We start from the raw sequence: 18,347 nt of genomic DNA, 5'->3' as shown, positions 1-18,347 counted from the left end.
TCCCTTAGGATGTAGAAAGATTTTGTCCTCATGTTTTGATTATCTCTAGATTATTTTGGAGTCAAGAAGAGCTATTTTTCCTATAAAGAAGTAAGCCAAAAGACAGCTTCTAGGCCACCACATGTTGGAAAAATGGTCTGTGTGCATGTGTAATGGGATGAAACAATCTGCACACATTCCTAGAGAGCATTTAAGATCATTTTTTTCAAAAAAAAAAAGAAGAAAAAAAAGAAGAAAGAAATTGTTCCCAGGAACAGGGCACAAAAATGGTCATGATGGGCTCCTTCCTCCAATTTAAAGATACCGTGTGATCAAGAACCATGTGGAATCCACCAGGTTTCAGTGAATTTCAAAATCTTGTAGGGCAACAGGTACATGGAACGTGAAGCTATGGCCTGCATGGGTGCCTCCCTTTCCTTTTCATTTGGGATCAAATTAAGTGACCTAAGAAACCACCTTCTCTTAGCTGGTGCCATTCAGGTGGGTAAGCCTATCTGCATCATTCCCCCCTTCTGATTAAGATTGAAATGAAAAGGTGGAGAAGGACTAGAAACCTAGTTGTTTTGTTCATTCATTGGCAGTCCTTTCCTCCATGTCATGTCATAGCAGCTGTTGGGGTTTCTCGGAAGAGGTCCCATCATTAGTAGCTAAGCTGAGGAACTCAGAATGGATGACTACACAGAAGTACCAAAGTCTTAGGAAAACTTGTCTCCCTAGTTCCATCTTTCTTGATATGATTGATCAGTCCAGAAAGCTAACACCTTGCTATAGATAGTTACTTGGTAGTTAGTTACTGTGTCTCGTATCAGAAATAAAAAAAGACCCATTGATTTCAGTTATTTCCATAAAAACAAAGGAACCTTTTTTCCTGAGTCATGAGTGTCAACACCCCCTCCAACTGTTCCTGTTTTAAATAGGTGCAGTGCCTGTTCTCTTATACACAATTTCAGCACACAGGAACAATACTGGATTGTTCCCGTCATGTGCGCCTATTTTGGCTGGCACAATGTTATCTGATTTACTGGCTGGACTGAATCATGTGGCTTCACCAGCATGCTGCATTTGAACATCTTAAAAAATATTTGGTGGCCCACACAATCAGACTCTTTGGGGTTTTTTTTAGCAGTGTTGTCTTGAGCCCATGGGAAAGTAAAGGTACTTTCCTCTACTGAATATTTACCAGTATGTCTTATCCATTAGCAAATGGGACTGAAACTTGGAAATCTTTAGGCTCTTCTGGATCCTGTGTGGTTTTTGGATGTTGGTCACATATGGGAGTTTGTCTGGTGATCTGACTGTTGAGAAAAGGTGACTGCTCTGACATGAACAATTGACCACTTGTCTTCTTACATTCAGCATGTTCAAATTACAGCAGTTCTGCCCAGTTTCAGACAAGGAGCCCATTTGGATTGCTTTTCTTGTCACGCTTATAAACACAATGTGGGGGTTTTTTTGTATTTGTATGCTGATTTATTGGGTGGGGAGGTTGGACTTCAGGATGGGATTAAGTATTAGTTAAATGGGGCCTCTTTTGTTCATCTGATGAAAGCTGTCATTTGTAAATTCCTTTGACTTACATTAATTTTTGCCCCTTTGCAATCATGAGGTCTTGAAACCAATTTAGAATGGTCAAATTATAACACATAGTCACTTTAAGAGGGAAAAAGTGGGATATAAATAAATATAATACATTTAGAGCAGAGCAGGCCCAAGGTAATTTTCCAGTGTAAGCAAACAGAATTTTGCCCCCCCCCCAACCAATCACTGAAAAATAAAAGCATTGGATAAGCAAAAATGTTGGATAATAAGGAGGGATAAAGGAAAAAGCCTATTAAACATCAAATTACATTATGATTTTACAAATTAAGCACCAAAATATCCTTTCTCCCACCCTGGACATAATAATAATAATAATAATAATAATAATAATAATAATAATAATATATTTATATACCACCCTATCTCCCAAAAAGGGACTCCAATCATAAAAATAACAAGTACATTACATAACAACATAAGCATATATTGAGGTCCAGATATGTAATCTCACCTCGATTCCAACAGACCTCACAACCTCTGAGGATGCCTGCCATAGGTGGGCTTCTGGAACATGTCCAGGCAGCCCGGAGACCTGGCCTCGAGGAGTCAAAGGCAGGCCAGGCCACGGAGGCCGGCCAGAGGCCACAGAGGCCAGCGCGAGGCTGCAGAGGCCAGTGCGAGGCTGCAGAGGCCAGTGGAGGCCACGGGGGCCAGCCAAAGGCCTCGGAGGCTGGCGCAAGGCTCCGGAGTGCCTGATGCAGGCCCCGGAAGGCCCGCCCAGCCCACTGGAAGGCCTGACGCAGGCTTCCGGAGCCTGCACTAGGCGTTCCGGAGCACGTGTCAGGCACTTGTCTGACATGATGATCACCTGGACAAACACTGGTGCAAAACGGGGGTGCTGTCAAGGCCTCGACAGCACCCCCCATTGATGTGCGCCCAACGCCGAGGCATAATCGGCTTCCTACGGTGGTCCGGCCCTGATTTAGAGATGGAAGGCTGCTGACTAGAGAGTGAGTCTGCTGAAGCTGAAGTTATCCCTCAGTCAAAAAATGTTTTGCCCTGAGGTTTATTGGGTGATCTTAGTACAAGTCATATTTGCATTCAAGTCATTTTTGACTTATGGTGACCCTAAGTGAACTAGGGCCTAAATACTTAAAGGATCCCATCTTAAACTAGTTAGGATCAGCGCAGTTTAGTGCTTGGATGGGAGTCTACCAGTGAATACCAGATGCTGTAAACTATATTTCAGAGGAAGGAACTAGCAAAATGACCTCTGAGTATTTCTTTTCTAAGAAATTCAGATGGAATTCATGGAATTTCCATGAGTTGGAAAGAAATTAGAAGGCACGTGTGGGTGAATCTCTCATGGCATTTTCTTGGCAACCTTGTTTAGAGGGGGGTTGCTTTCATGTTCTTCTGAGGTGGAGAGTGTGTGACTTGCTCATGGTCACTCAGTGGGTTTCTGTGGCTGAGTGGGGATTTCATCTTTGGTCTCCAGAGTTGTAATCCAACACTCAGTGGACTAGGCCATGCTGGCTTGCTTATCTATAATAAATGTATTTTGAGGGTAAATCCAATATTGCCCCCATGTCTGCCATCCTGAAATTCTTGGGGGAAAGGTGGGATATTAATGTGGCAATAATTTCTAGACATTCTCAAACATATCATACCCAGGAATTAAAGCCTAAGAAGTTCACTTGAGTCCTTTGTTCTAAATTTTTCATGTCACTGCAGATAAAATTCAATACCATGTTAAATATTTCATGCTCTCTGCAAGGTCTGTAATTTGATAGTTTTATGATACTCTAGCTGCTTAACCTTTGTGCCTCTTTGTGCTCTCTCGACAATAGGGTGATCAATTATGATCTAAAATTGCAGGTTGTATTCTTAGTCTGTCTATAAAATATTCAAAATTAGTAATTGTATATAGTCATGCTGTTTCTCCCCAGTGGATTTTATAAAGCCCATTTAATGGATGACTTTGACTTCATAAATATATACAGTTTCCAATCCTTTATAATCCTCTTCATTTATAAGGTAAAGTCAGACTTAGCTGCCTTTCATGTAAAATTAAAATGATTCATTAACTCCAATTTAAGTTGCGAATTAACTTACAAGTATTCTATATCCTGTTAACTTTGGTAGGTTTAGCAGTTCCTGCATCAGAAAAGGAGCCTCGGGTGGCACAGCGGGTTAAACTGCTGAGCTGCTGAACTTGCTGACTGAAAGGTCGGTGGTTTGAATACAGGGAGTGGGTTGAGCTCCCGCTTTTAGCCCCAGCTTCTGCCAACCTAGCAGTTCGAAAACATGCAAATATGAATAGATTAATAGGTACCGCTTTGGCGGGAAAGTAATGGTGCTCCATGCAGTCATACTGGCCACATGACCTTAGAGGTATCTATGGACAATGCCAGCTCTTTGGCTTAGAAATGGAGATAAGCACCACCCCCCAGAGTCGGATACGACTAACTTAATGTCAGGGGAAAACCTTTACCTTTACCTTACATCAGAAAACAAGATGAATGCTTGGGCCCAGACTATTTGAAGAATCATGTTGCCTTTTATATGCTTTTATAAGAATGGGATAACTATACAGGGTTTTCCATTGCTGAATTATAGGACCTTTTTGTGTGTTAAGTACCTCTAGTAAGGCCATTCATGTCAAGATGAAGGTTTAGAAATTTCCATCTTGGATTATTGGGTTGTGGAGGCCTGTTTGAAGCTATAAGTGCAAATTTTGATTCAAGTCTTTATTTGACCCATGATGAGTCAAGAGTGAATAACAAGATTGAATATGCATGAAGCTATGGATTTCATGAGAAAAAATCCATGCAAACTTTCAGTTTTATCAAATGGCTAAAAGTCTCAATTCTTTTTTTTCTAGGGAGCGTATGGAACTGTTAGAAGAAGCCAAGAAAATGGAAATGGCAAAATTTCGCTACATTCTTCCTGTTTATGGCATTTGCAAGGAACCTGTGGGCTTGGTCATGGAGTACATGGAGACAGGATCACTAGAAAAACTGCTGGCCTCAGAACCACTGCCTTGGGATCTGCGCTTCCGAATCATCCATGAAACTGCTGTGGGCATGAACTTTTTGCATTGCATGTCTCCACCACTTCTCCACTTGGACCTTAAGCCGGCAAACATACTGCTTGATGCCCATTATCATGTCAAGGTACACCATAGGTTTCCATTTTTTGACAGTGTATGCACCCTAAGAATCTGGGAGAACAGCGCTCAAAATTCTGCTCAGTTTGGGAAACCCACTGTGTAACCTTAGACAAGTTGCACTCCCTCAGCATCAGAGAAGACAAGGCCAAGTCGCTTCTGAACAAATCTTGTAAGGAAACACTCTTATAGGTCTGCCTTAGAGTTGCCATAAATTGGAAATGACCCAACAGCACTTGTCAGATAACAAATTGACAAACAAGGAAAAAATCACTTATAGACTTCTTCAAAAATGTCTCAAGGGATAATAATTTTGCTTTCACCAACCTCCATATGATTTCCAAATTGGTTGACAAGCTTATAAATGCGTGCTCCTTTACATGTTGCAGTTACCTGGTGAGGCAGATGTATTTGCTGTTCCCTTTTTGTTTGGCTGTTCTCACATACAGTATTCAGTAAGGGATTCTGGAAGCCGCTCCTGCTTGCTTTACCTATTGAACCAGCTAGAGTAGAATCCCACTATTTCACAGCTCAAGCTTTATTGCATTTTGGACTGCAGTCATCCTGCTAGAAAGTGACTCTTAAATTCGGTATTTTCTATATCTCTTTCACCAAAATAATCACAGAATGATGATTCAACTTTACCTGCCAAGGCAACATCCAGTGCAATTTCAGAGAGATTTAGAATTCTCAGACAGAGCGATCTAGTGCTGTGCCAAATCCTAGAGTCCCATATGATATTGTCATGGCAGTTAGTGTAGGTTCCCAGTACGTTTTTCTGAAAAATAGCATTATTTCATGCCTTTGTCCCCAAAGCATTTTTAATTGTGGAATCCTTGTTGCCAAATTGCCATACCAGAAACTGATCCCAAAGGGTTGGGAAGGGCTATTTCAGAGTGGACTTCTGGTGGGATGGGGAAAGAGGGAAGTGATCCACCCCACATCCAATGTGCTACCTAACAGAAGTACTTTCCACACACAGAGTAGGATTTTGGACTAAAGTCTCTGTATTTGCAGAGTTATAACAAACAACTAAGTACATATGAGTCATAGCAACACAGCTTAATTTTTAATCCATCTTTATAACTCGATAGGGTATGCTTGGATTACTGTGGAGCAATAAAACTCTTTACCAGTGACTTCTTTGATCCCTCCCCCCTCAGAAATCCACTTGATAGCACTCACAGTTGTTTATAGTTTTATGGGTTATAAAGTCACCACTCTTTTTGTAAATAAAAACTGAGAGCATTTGGTTCAACCTAAACTTATTTCCTGCATGGATCACTTGGCCCTTATTAATGTTTCACCCATTACATCATTTAAGTATTTATTTTTATTTGATTTGTATCCCATCTTTGTTCCAAAGCACAAAACCTACAACAAAATGTAAGGCAGGTGCAGAACAAAAAACAATAATGGTATAATATTAAAGTGTGGTTTTTAAAATTATGATATCACAAAATTATTAAATTATAATCAATTAAAAAAATACACACACACCAATGAAAGCACCAAAGCCCGCTAAAAAGCCTGTTTCTCAACAGCCAGTCATTTGACAAAAGCCCAAATTGCAAGAAGGTTTTTTTTTTTGTTAATTTTGCCAATGTTTATATTGTGTCTTTCTCTGCCCCAAGAATCTCAGGGTTATAGTGGAGCTTCTTAAAAACATTGTGGTTAGAATGAGATATGATGACTTGCTCAGGGCTACTTATAGATTTTGTGTCTACATGGGAATATTGCTGTGTGTGATTGAGCCTTAAGGACTGTAGAAGTCAAGGGCGATTGACTAAAACAACATGCTTAGTTCTTTCCATTTGCTATTGTGTTCATCTTAGAAATCAGTAGTCTGTAGGAAGATGTTTTACTCAGATGGGCTCTGAGGGAGTCTTGAGTATTTGGATATTACAAGTTTTGAATATCAGCATCAATGGATCAATGAAAGTATTTCAAAAGACACTTCCCCTTTAATTATACTCGGAGTATTCCTTATCCAAAATGCTTGAGATTAGAAGTGTTTTGTATTCGGGGGGAGGGGGGGGGGGGTTGGGTTAGGGTTTTTTTTTTTTTTTTTTTTTTTGGAAAAGTTGTATTTGTATAGCCACACATAATGAGATATTTTGGGGATGGGATCCAAGTTTAAACAAAATATTCTTTTATGTTTCATATATACTGTATATGTGTAGCCAGAGGGCAAAATGTTTAATACCTTTGTGGATGAAACAAAGGTTGTGTATCGGAAAGCAAAGGTGTCAGTGTCTCAGCCACCCATGTGAACTACTAGGATTATTAAATGTTAAGGAATTGAGGATAAGGATGCTGAACCTGTGCTCACAAATAAGACACCTTCAAAAATAGTTTGAGTGTACAGACCTCATTAAGATGAGAATAAGCACTTGTGTGTGTGTGTGTGTGTGTGTGTGTATTTAAAAAAATGCAAGTCTATTCTCTGGTGGAAGCCTTTCTAGAGTTATCACTGGGAACATCTGTATTATCAGCAGCTGAATTGCTAGTCTTAAATTTCACTTCAGTTATTCATATCACCAACTTATGACTGCATATTTTATAATCTGGAATGCAATGTGTCTCTTTCATTTTAAGTCCAATAGGAAGGTCAGTTTTCTCCAGACTAGTGCCTTCCTGATGGTTGGGGGTAACGGAACCCACGTCAAGGCCATTAGGTTGTTTAGTATCCCAGGTATTTAAGTGGGTGGACATAGGCATAGCAATAGGTATAGTACACTTCAATAAAGCTTTTGTGTTTTATTCAAAGCAGCTGTAAGATGAATCAAAGAGTTATAAAGCTGACAGGTTTTAAAAGGTTCATCTATTGGCCTACGTCAGTGTCCAAATGCTGAGTCACCATCTTTGACTCTTTTCCTTCATTACATAAGTGTATTTAGAGGGAGACTCTTGGAACTTAACATGCTGCATGGTTAACTAGTCATTTTAACAGAGGCTGTACAACTAAACCTTATGTACATTATATTTCAAAGCATCTATTTTAAAGCCTCAAGATTCCTTCTCAGAGCATCCCTCTCTTGCTAAGGCACAATTCTGTGATTCAGTTTTTAGGAGTTGCTGTAATTCCAATTATATATAGGAAGAAAAAAAGTTGTGTGTGTGTTTGTAATTTGGGAATGGCAATGCTGAATGGGGGGTTCTGGGAATTGCAATTTAAAAAACAACTGTTCTAAACCCTGTCCCAATGAAGTGTTCTTAAATATTTATCAGTCAGAATTTGGGGGCACAGCTAAATTCTCACAAATTCTTGGGTTGTAGCTTGTTATCTTTAGCTGGGAATAAATGTCACAGTGGCTGTGAGCACAGGAAAAAACTTCCTGATACCTTAACTATGTCTATTCTTTATTATTAGCCTGTTCTTTTCCATATATCTTTTCCTCCAACTTCCTCATACTTTTACTGAGGTTCTGTAATCTCTGCAATAATTTTCTCTTTTAAAATATGAGATTGTGACGTTTTTGAATACATACTTAAATTCAGGAATAAATACACTGGATCTTTCCTTACCTCTACCTAACTCTCGTCTTCAGTTTTTGCAGTTAATATTTATGTTACATTCTTGTTGCCATTTACAGTTCTATCACACCTTATTTTGTACTTCGCACTTAGCTTTTACTCTTGGGGTGAGAAGTTTTGCCCTTGTGGAAGTTGTTGAACTCCAGTTTCCACCAGTCTCTCTCACCCTGGCTTGCAGAGAGGGGTGATGGGAGTTGATATTGTTCATCAGTATGTGGAGAGCCACAGTCTCCCTACTTCTATTTAATCCTATAAGAATGCCTTTCCTATCAGAATAACTTTTAAAACTCCTATATACAAAGTTGATGGTAGGATGGGAGTGCTTGTAAAGTGCGACTTGCATTGAACATTAGAGCAGGCAACTTAAAAATCAAATTAAAATGATCTTCAGTGAGAAATGACCAGTACCTTCATGCCTTTCTTTCTCTCATTGCCTTATAGTTCCCTTTCTTTTTAAGCATCAGTGATTTTCATGCTTGCTTGAGGAAAATATCTAACATATCTTAAAACCTTATATCCTTATATGTGCTCTGGGCCCCTGTAGTCTTCCCATTCTGCCCTTTTTCTCAAGGCACCTGGATTAGATTTTCCTGGAAGCCACCAAGAATGGCAACTGACCTTTTAAATAGGTACAGCCCTATTAATATCAATAAACCCCTGTTTTTCCAATTAAGAAATAAACCTTTTACTATCTTTGGCTTAGGAGTTGGCATGGTGTTTTTTTGCAGTCCCGTGCAGCCACTAGTGTCCCAATAGCAGAAAGCACCCCCATGCTATAGGCAAAAATCCTCACTCTCAATTGACGTCTCTCATCAACCCATTTAGTTCTACCTAAAAAAATTGGTGTTTCTGAAATACATGTTTGTTTTGAGAGACAAGAAACATTAGTTGCTACTGCTGTGTGCCTTCAAGTTACGACCTTATTACAGATTTGTTTAGAGGGGGTTGCCTTTCCTTTCCTCTGAACTGTGAGACCAGAGGATTTCATGCCAAGTGTGGATTTGAACCCTAGTCTCCTAGAGATCCAATCAAGTAATCAAACCACTATACTACAACGCTCTCCAAATGCAATCTAGTTCAGGTTGAGCACCTTTGCTAAGATTGTGTTCTAAAGTTGCAATTTTGAAATGCATAGATGAATTTATTTGCTATTTGGACCTGATGAGAAACTGAAGAGGGTGTGTTTTGAAGTCATTTATTCTAGAGTATCCTTATTTGGTAGAAGAGTATGCATCATTGACTGACCAAATGCCAAATACATTAACACAATTTTTATTAGCTAACAAACAAGTTTTGGAAAAATGACTCTTTGAGCAGCATTGGCATGATCAGTCAGTATTATAGGCTGATGCAGTTTTTAAAATCTACTTGGCCCTTTTGGTGTGTTGCTTTTACTAGACTAAAATAATTTGCTCTATTCTAGAGTTTCTCAGTTTTGTTTTATTTGCTTCACAATTTCAAGTGCCAGTTATAAACTGTAATTTAAGAATATAGCAGAAGAAGGTAGTAAAATTGAGCTTCTTGGGGGGGAAAGCCTTGCGCATGTAGCAATTATTTCAGAGAATGTTTAGTTTTAACTTTTTGCTATTTTATTAGATTTCAGACTTTGGCTTAGCCAAATGCAATGGCCTTTCACATTCTCATGACCTTAGCATGGATGGACTATGCGGCACCATTGCATACCTCCCTCCAGAGCGCATCAAAGAGAAGAACAGATACTTTGATACCAAGCATGATGTCTACAGGTTAGTTTTCCAATCTTTTTCTTCCTTTCTTCATTATTGAAGGTAGTCAAATATGGTGGAATCATGTGAGGAAATCCTTACTAAATTCATTTAAGGCATTTGTTGCTTATACTTTTTCACTGCAGCATTTGGAGCACTGGGCCAGGTCAATACAATCCTGGAGAAGATAGTCAAGGAAGCCAGGGGATCATCATGAGACTATTAATGCCTAATAGTATCATGGTGATTTGTTCAGGTTTTGCTAGAACATCTTGTATTTGCATACCAATGTCATATCTGCAGATCATTTTTGATTGTTTGGGGAGAATGTTAGAATCCAGTTGAACATTTGGCATTCTAGATTCCTTTGGTGCTCCCAAGTTAGCTTTGGAGTGGAATATGAGATGATAAAGCCCTAAACTGTGTTAGGTTTTGGAGGTCCCACATATGTGTCTACTCTGGCAAACTTGTCACCATTGAATGCCCTAAATCTCTTGCTGTTAGAAGCCTCACATAATCTGCTGCCCAGTCCGTAGGCTGCGTAACTTGTTTTTAAGTTCACCAGCAATTACTCTTGATGTGCTGCTATTCACCTGAGAGGCATTCAGAGCAAAGGTAGCACTTTATGTCAGAGTAGTGCTTCAATGATTGTGATTCACTCAAGGCCAGCCAAGAGATAACCAGCTACAGACTTGTGCGGACAGAGTATTCAGGCAGCTTTTGCTACTTGGGGCTGTTCACTAGTTTGAAGTTGCTTTGTTTTCTTGATAAACATCATAGTGTGCAGTTAAGGCTGTCATTCCCAAACAGTGTCTGGCAACCATCAGTGGGAGGTTTTGAGTAGTAAAATGTAGGAGACAGGGTGGTAGATATTGCTTGAGTAATATCCCTTTCTGTGACTCCAACCTTTTATTGCCTCTCAGTGAATTTAATTGGCTATAGATTCAGGACAGGAAGGAACTGTTACACAATAGATGGTTCATTTGCTTCACAAGATATGATGATGAACCTTAGTTCAGATAACCTTTTAAAGGATTATGTCAGTTCATGAAAAGGTGATTCTGATGGTATAACAGTTGGGACAATTAGGGCAAATATTCCTCTTTGTCTTTATCTGAAGGATCTAGACTAAGTCTGTGAAATTTGTTGTTGAAAGCTTTGCATACTGGCTTTGCTGGTGAGTATGCAGTGACATCTGTTTTATTGGAAGCATAACTGTAGACTAGATAGCTCTTGATTTGGTTTCTTCTAGCAAGACAGGTCCACTTTTTCACGTTTTTAAAATCTATCTTTGTTTTGGCATTGTTTCTAATCATGTATCTGATTAAGCACTAGACTGCCTAAATTAAAACAACAGCACAGTTGTGTCTTGTTTTCATAAAGTTAACATCAGTGAATAATTCTTTTGCAGCTTTTCCATTGTTATCTGGGGAGTTCTCACACAGAAGAAGCCCTTTTCTGGTAAGCCAATAAATGCACGTTTACATGAATCATGTATTAGAGGAGAACATCAAACACAACTCCTCCCCAAATGAGTGTTCCTGTTGTGATGTGGTTAGCTTTCAGTATACCCACCCTCCCTCATTGCTGCCAGATAAAATCTATTCCAGGTGCTTAAACTATTGAAGGATAATGTTGAAGAAGCTTCACCTACTCTTCCTGCATTGAAAGCCAGATTTAGACGTATGTGAATCTTGGGATATTTTAAAAGTTATAGAATTTAACCCTCAGCTGTCGGACAGGGCCATAAATGTATTCAGCAGTCTTCCAATAGTAATTCAGAGTACAGTGAAAATAGTAGGTGGGCTGCAGAAAGAGAAAGAGAGCATCTTACCAACATGTTCAGATGATGTTGAACTTCAACACTATGTCCAGTATAGCCAGTGGTGAAGGATCATGGGATTTGCAACCCAACAACAACTTGGAATGCTAGTTTCTTTCTTTAGTTTCAAGTTTTGTGCTGAGGAATGGATTCAAGAGGCATATAATGTAGGATTTCCTATATAGGGAGAGAATCTTAATTGAGAAGAGCCTAGATGAACAGGAGCAAATGTGTTTTTCATATCCAGAGTGGTCTTTATTGGTGCTTTTTAATTGCAGAAGAGAATAATATTCTACACATCATGGTGAAGGTTGTTAATGGGCTTCGTCCTGAACTACCTGCTGTTTCCAAATCCAGACCTCATGCATGTAATAACTTGATCAAACTGATGCAAAAGTGCTGGCAAGATGACCCTAGCAAAAGGCCAACATTTCAAGGTACATTTTTGCTTCTTGTGTGACTCTTGGCAAATGAGTGACTCATTTTAGTATTCAGAACTATATTAATCCCAGGTGCAGCTCCACCAAAATCTTGTAAAAATGATGAATGCAAAGTATACATACCTCACTGTTCTGTCCTGGTCAAAGCACGAGGAACTTCCTCCTTTCTGAGAAATGTTATACAAGAACATGTCCGATCATGAGTGTGTTGATTTAGGCATGAAATGTATCTTGATTTGTTTAATTCCACAAATTGCTTCCTAATGTGAATGTTCTATTCTATAACATCTGAGTGCAATAGATTTATTAATCCAGTTCAAAATGATTAGATCTTTTATTCCATATCATAGTGCAAAATAAGTAACATTTTACTGACCTTAACATGGGTTAAAGTGTTGCATAGTCCTAAAATGTAAGTGGATGATTAATGTGGCATTCGTGCCATGTGAGAGCACATTAAAAGTCTCCTAGAATCCCATCTATAGGATTCTATAACTCCTACAAGTAGTTATACTTTGATCATGCTCTTATTTTTGGGAATAGTGTTTTTGCCAAAAATATACAACTCTTAGGGGTGGGGTTGAAGGAATTCCAGTGCATTTTGCATATGTGTATGTTTTTGGATGATAAAGAGAGAGTTACATCCTTTATTCTGCACTACTGTTCATCTCTCTTCATTTCTGGGGACAAATCTGAACACGGTTCTACATCCTGTTTGGTTATGCAACTGACATATTTACATTTCAGCTAAAAAAAATTATGATTACATAATGGAACATTAGTAATGCAGAAATTCTGGGGTTTTCCTTCCCTACAGAGGAAGTAAAAATATTTGGAATGTTCCTGGAACAGTGGGAGTTCAACCTCTCATATTTTTTTTGCATCTTGATTGTTTGCTCCAGAAGCCATGGTGTAAACATGCCCAATATTGTATAGGTTTGTGCAAAAGCTGTAGTTGACCAAAGTTTCAAATGCACCACTCTTCTTACAGTCAACAAAACTATTAATTCTCTATACATACATACATATATGTATGTATCTTATTTATTCTAATGGATACCGTGCTGTGTAGGCAAAACATTTTCTGCTCATCCTCTTATAGTATGGGTTTCAGTTTAGTTTCATTTATTTGTATTTTGAAGAAATTACATCTGAAACAGAAGACCTTTGTGAAAAACCAGAAAATGGTAACAAGGAAGTTATCGATCAAGAAGATGCTAAGACTACTCGAACGTATCCCAAGGTGAGCAGTATATTTAAAGTAGAAGGAGCTAATATTTTGATTATCTTTTTCCTGTTCAACATTTGACTAATACTTCCAATTCTTCCCTTTCAGGAGATGCAAGGGCTATCCCAGCTAAAGCAAGAAGGTCCTGTATCTGCTAAGGATTATAGTCTCTCTGAGCTGTTGTCCCAGTTGGACTCTGGAATTTCAGAGACACAACAACCTGAAGAGCTCAGCCGTAGTGCTTCTGAATCACGACTTGCTTCAAGCGACAAGAGGCTTTCAGGAGTGTCATCTGTAGACTCTGCCTTTTCTTCACGAGGTTCCCTGTCACTTTCCTTTGAGAGAGAGAATTCTGGAAATGGTAAGGGCTTTCTAGATTTGCCATGCAAGTTTAGTGATGAACCTCCTTCTTGATGTGGGTGCATTCTGAGCCTATTTAGATTATCTTGTGACTGCATTGGGATCTTGCAACTGATACACAAGCCCAGGGCTGGGAAAAACTATGCTTTGGACTACAACTTCCTCAATTCTCCAGCAATTCTGTTGGATTCTGGGAACTGTAGGCTCATAAAGTAACATTTTTGAGCTCTGGGCTTGCATGTTAGTTGGTACTCAGATGTTTTCCAAAAACCCACAGCCCAGTGTCTTGATGCAGTTCCCTTGGCTACCTTTTCATTTTTGTTCATGTATTCTTTTACTTTGTCCAGTTGACAGCAAACCAAATGAGATTCCACCAGGACTTTATTACTAAAAAGTTACAAAGTTCTTCCAAAGGATGGGTATCCTGAGAACTTAAAACATTAGTGTGGAAAATGCATTTTCTGACTTGGACTGTATCCACAAATGCATGCACATAAGTAACAAAAATAATGTTCCTTATATCAAGTCAGGCTACTTGTTCATCTAGCCCAGTGGCTCCCAAACTTTTGGGAGCTGAAGTCCAAAACACTTGGAGGACCAAAGCTTGGGAGCCACTGATCTAGCCCAATATTATCTAGTGTAATAACAATTCTCTTGGGTTCTGGGCAGAGGTTTAGTATCAAACCTGAAGCCTTCTGCATGTCACACATATGCTGTACTATTAATTTGGTTTCCTTTTGCTCTTTGCGGAAGGTTTCCTGTACATAGCATCAGTTTTAAAACTCCAGTATTTGCAACAGACTGGATAACCAAAATTATATTCAAGTATTACAATCATGTCATATTCAAGCAGTTAAGGTATATATATGTCATAGAGAAAATTTAGCAATCCTCAAAATGATGGATTGCAGCTTGCAATATTCTTCACCATGAGCTATGCTGGTCAGGGTTGTTGAGATTTGCAGTTCATCTACATTTGGAGGGCTACATCATTCTCTCTCCCAAATATAAATTATCACTTGATTATCAGTTGGTTTTAAATACCTACTTTGATCAGAATAAAAGGGAGCCAGAAAGAATCAAGTCTCCCTAAGATCAGTCAAGCACGGAGGTTGAGCATTCCCTGAAATGAATTGACAATATTGGACCACAAAGTTGAATGTCCTCAGGTATATTTATCAGAAGTCTACTAAATGATCAGTCACTGATAGGGAGACAGCTATTATTGTTGAGCTCTTCCAAGAATAATACATTCTGCTTGCAGTCTGTCCTTTTCACATTTACTTGAGAGTAAGTTACACTGAACACACAAAGAGTGTTTCTACATAAAGATTGTGCTTATAAAACACTTAGAACCCTCATTTGCACTTAATATAAAGTTCTTAGTAAAATTTTCTTGAAATGAGGTGTGCGTCTGTGGGGTTTTCCCCCTTTGAAATTCAGTAGGTACTTGAGTACTCAGGACACTGTAATTGAAAAACCTAATAGTCTTCATTCTGTGTATGCACAGGCAGGCATATGCCTCATGCACTAATTAATACCTGTCATTCCAGAAAGCCACATGATCAGTAAACCACAAATCTGATAACCTGGTCACCCATGATACAGTTGGTGCCACCCAGCTGGTGAAAGAGTATATGGACTCTTATTGCCCAATATGGGGAAAGGGGTTGGAGTTTGGAAACAGTTTTGAATTCCTCAATTGGAAAAAAGTAGAGCTGCCACTTTTTTCTTTAGCAAATTCCTTGCATCTCATTGTGATGACAGTAATCACATGTAGAAATTTAATGGTACTAGAATATTGATTTTTCACTTTTCTTCTTCTCCAGATATGGATTCAACAGATATTCAGAAAAGAAAGCTGGCTGAGGCAATCACCTCTGGAGACACAGGCAAACTGATGAAGATCCTTCAGCCTCAGGATGTCGACCTTGTTTTGGATGGGAACAACAGCCTTCTGCACCTGGCTGTTGAGTCTGGCCAGGAAGAATGTGCCAAGTGGCTCCTTCTGTATAATGCCAACCCCAATATGACCAATAAGAGAGGTTCTACACCCCTCCATATAGCTATAGAAAAAAAGAACAAAAGCATTGTTGAACTGCTTCTGGCCAGGAAAATTAACGTGAATGCTAAGGATGAAGACCAGTGGACGGCTCTCCATTTTGCTGCCCAGAATGGGGATGAGCTGAGCACACGAATGCTGCTGGAGAAGAATGCCTTGCCCAATGAAGTAGACTTTGAAGGAAGAGCTCCCATTCATATTGCCTGCCAGCATGGCCAAGAGAACATAGTACGCATCTTCCTGAGAAGAGGGGTTGATGTGGATATCAAGGGAAAGGATGACTGGGTGCCTTTACATTATGCTGCCTGGCAAGGTCACCTGTCCATTGTGAAGCTCCTGGCCAAGCAGGCGGGGGTCAATGTGAATTCACAGACAGTGGATGGAAGGACGCCCCTGCATTTGGCAGCCCAGAGAGGCCATTATCGAGTGGCTCGTATACTCATAGAACTGCAGTCAGATGTCAATATTAGAAATGTGTTTTGTCAGACAGCTCTCCACGTAGCTGCTGAAACTGGGCACACCAGTACTTCAAGGCTGCTTCTCAACCGTGGTGCAGACATAGAAGCAGTGACAATGGAAGGCTGCACTGCACTCCATTTGGCAGCACGCAATGGTCACTTATCTACCACCAAGTTGTTGATTGAAGAAGGGGCAGGTGTCATGGCCAGGGGCCCTTTAAACAGGACAGCACTACACTTTGCTGCTGAAAATGGACATGATGAAGTGGCAAAGGAACTTGTCAACTTGGAAAACATCAATGATTCTGATGAGGAAGGGTTGACAGCTCTTCATCTGGCAGCACGAGGTGGACACACATGCACAGTACAGATTCTGTTAAAGCATAGGGCCCTTGCTGGCATGCCAAGCCTTTCATTTCAGACCCCATCGCAAATGGTTGAACATGATGGGAACACTGCTGTTGCTGTGATGCTACTTAGCAAAACATAGGGTGTTTCTTTGTGTCCTTAGTGTTGCATACAAAGGGGAAGAGGGTTCCCTTAACAGTTACTGTGGCACATGTGTCTGCTCCACTTTGCAACTAAGTCCAGGTTCTCCTCAAGCAGAACCTTTTGGTTGATGCAGCAGTGTATTCCCGACACATTGAGGAAGAATGGGATCGGGTGTTTGGATTGCATTGAGTTCAGTCTAATGTCTTACTTGCAAAGTAGTTTTGAGCAAGCCATATGTAGAGACAGTAGTGTCCTTTCCTGGTAGCTCAGGGAAGAGGTCTGATATGGGAAGAATGCCTTACAAAATGGTTTCTAAGGTTAGATAGATGAGGAGAACCATTTTTTTCACACACAGACAAAAGGCACTTGCTTCTTTCAGTGTAGTCAATTTCTAATATTTCAAACATTTAAACATATTCAGATAAAGGATAGGAGAAATGTCCTTTGAATATTGTTACGATTACTACTGAAATTTATTTTTCCCTTCTCCATGCAGAAGTCAACATGATCACAGAGAGGAAAAGTATTATAGGGATGGTTGTGCTAAAACCATGTGGATTGTGATAGAAATCTCATGTTCTTGATGTAAAGAGGTTCTTGGAAAAAAGAATGTACGAACTACCAATTTCAAAGCCACACATTTCGGTCTTCAGTCAGATGGTTGTTATCCCAGGATGATCGCCATCAGCTATGGCTTGCAATAAGAGTTGCAAGCATTCAAATGTTAATTGAAGGGAGTAGTATTGTATACATTTTATAAGTTTTTTTAATGTATAAATTACGGAACCACATATACAGTTCTGCAGTGCCTTCTGAATGCATTTGCTGTTTGTTAGACTAATACGAAGATATACTGTGTATATAGTATTTCAGTCCATTATACATCTTCTTTTTCTACTACAGAAAACTGAGACTATAGATCTGGGTATGTTTTAATACACCTTTTATAATTTGCATTGTTTTCAAATGTGATTGGTTTTCTCAATAAAATAGTTCTGTTTCACTTACAAAATGGCTTCAGGTAACTGTGTTCTGCAAGTGATGTATACTGGGGACAAAATCAATTTCACAGTCTTGATGTTGTTTACTTAATATTACACACAGAGACACCCAGCTCTCTGTCTCATCTCACTATACTCCACATCAGTAAGTTAGTTGGCAAGGAAACAGATGGGGCAAGAGTATGCATTTCTTACTGACTAATCAAGAATATTGGCTGAAGAAAGCAAGAGAGGAGGCTGAGGCAGTCATAAAATTGTGACTTTCAACACACCTTGCAAATGAAAAAAAATACTTAATTCCAAAAATCAAATTATAGCTTGCCTTTATTTTTGCTATAACCTTTTTGTTTGTGTTAAAATTTAAATTAAGTTAAAGGAGTGGTGCCACCCTGCCAATCTTGCAGGATTCAATTTCCTGTGTGTGTGTTTTCCTGGGGATCTTTCACAACATCATGCATGTGTTCCACAGAGCTAAGCATTTCCATGCAGTAATGATGTAATATCAGCAAGTATTT

The 18,347-nt window shown here is 39.3% G+C and overlaps 1 protein-coding gene across 1 annotated transcript in view; it reads left to right on the top strand.

The window, feature by feature from the left end:
* The window catches only part of ripk4 (receptor interacting serine/threonine kinase 4), a 33,110-nt gene extending 14,998 nt beyond the window's left edge, over nucleotides 1-18,112 (top strand). Inside the window, exons 2-8 of the mRNA XM_003218960.4 lie at nucleotides 4,424-4,715; nucleotides 9,842-9,990; nucleotides 11,381-11,430; nucleotides 12,070-12,228; nucleotides 13,374-13,474; nucleotides 13,568-13,820; nucleotides 15,649-18,112. Coding sequence (XP_003219008.1) covers nucleotides 4,424-4,715; nucleotides 9,842-9,990; nucleotides 11,381-11,430; nucleotides 12,070-12,228; nucleotides 13,374-13,474; nucleotides 13,568-13,820; nucleotides 15,649-16,829 — 2,185 coding nt within the window. The 3' untranslated portion in view covers nucleotides 16,830-18,112. The remainder of the gene's footprint in view (nucleotides 1-4,423; nucleotides 4,716-9,841; nucleotides 9,991-11,380; nucleotides 11,431-12,069; nucleotides 12,229-13,373; nucleotides 13,475-13,567; nucleotides 13,821-15,648) is intronic.
* Nucleotides 18,113-18,347: the final 235 nt, after the last annotated feature.

This window comes from Anolis carolinensis, chromosome 3, assembly GCF_035594765.1.
Source record: "Anolis carolinensis isolate JA03-04 chromosome 3, rAnoCar3.1.pri, whole genome shotgun sequence".
In the NCBI taxonomy this organism is placed as follows: Eukaryota; Metazoa; Chordata; class Lepidosauria; order Squamata; family Dactyloidae; genus Anolis; species Anolis carolinensis.
This window is presented reverse-complemented; position numbering and strand designations above follow the sequence as displayed.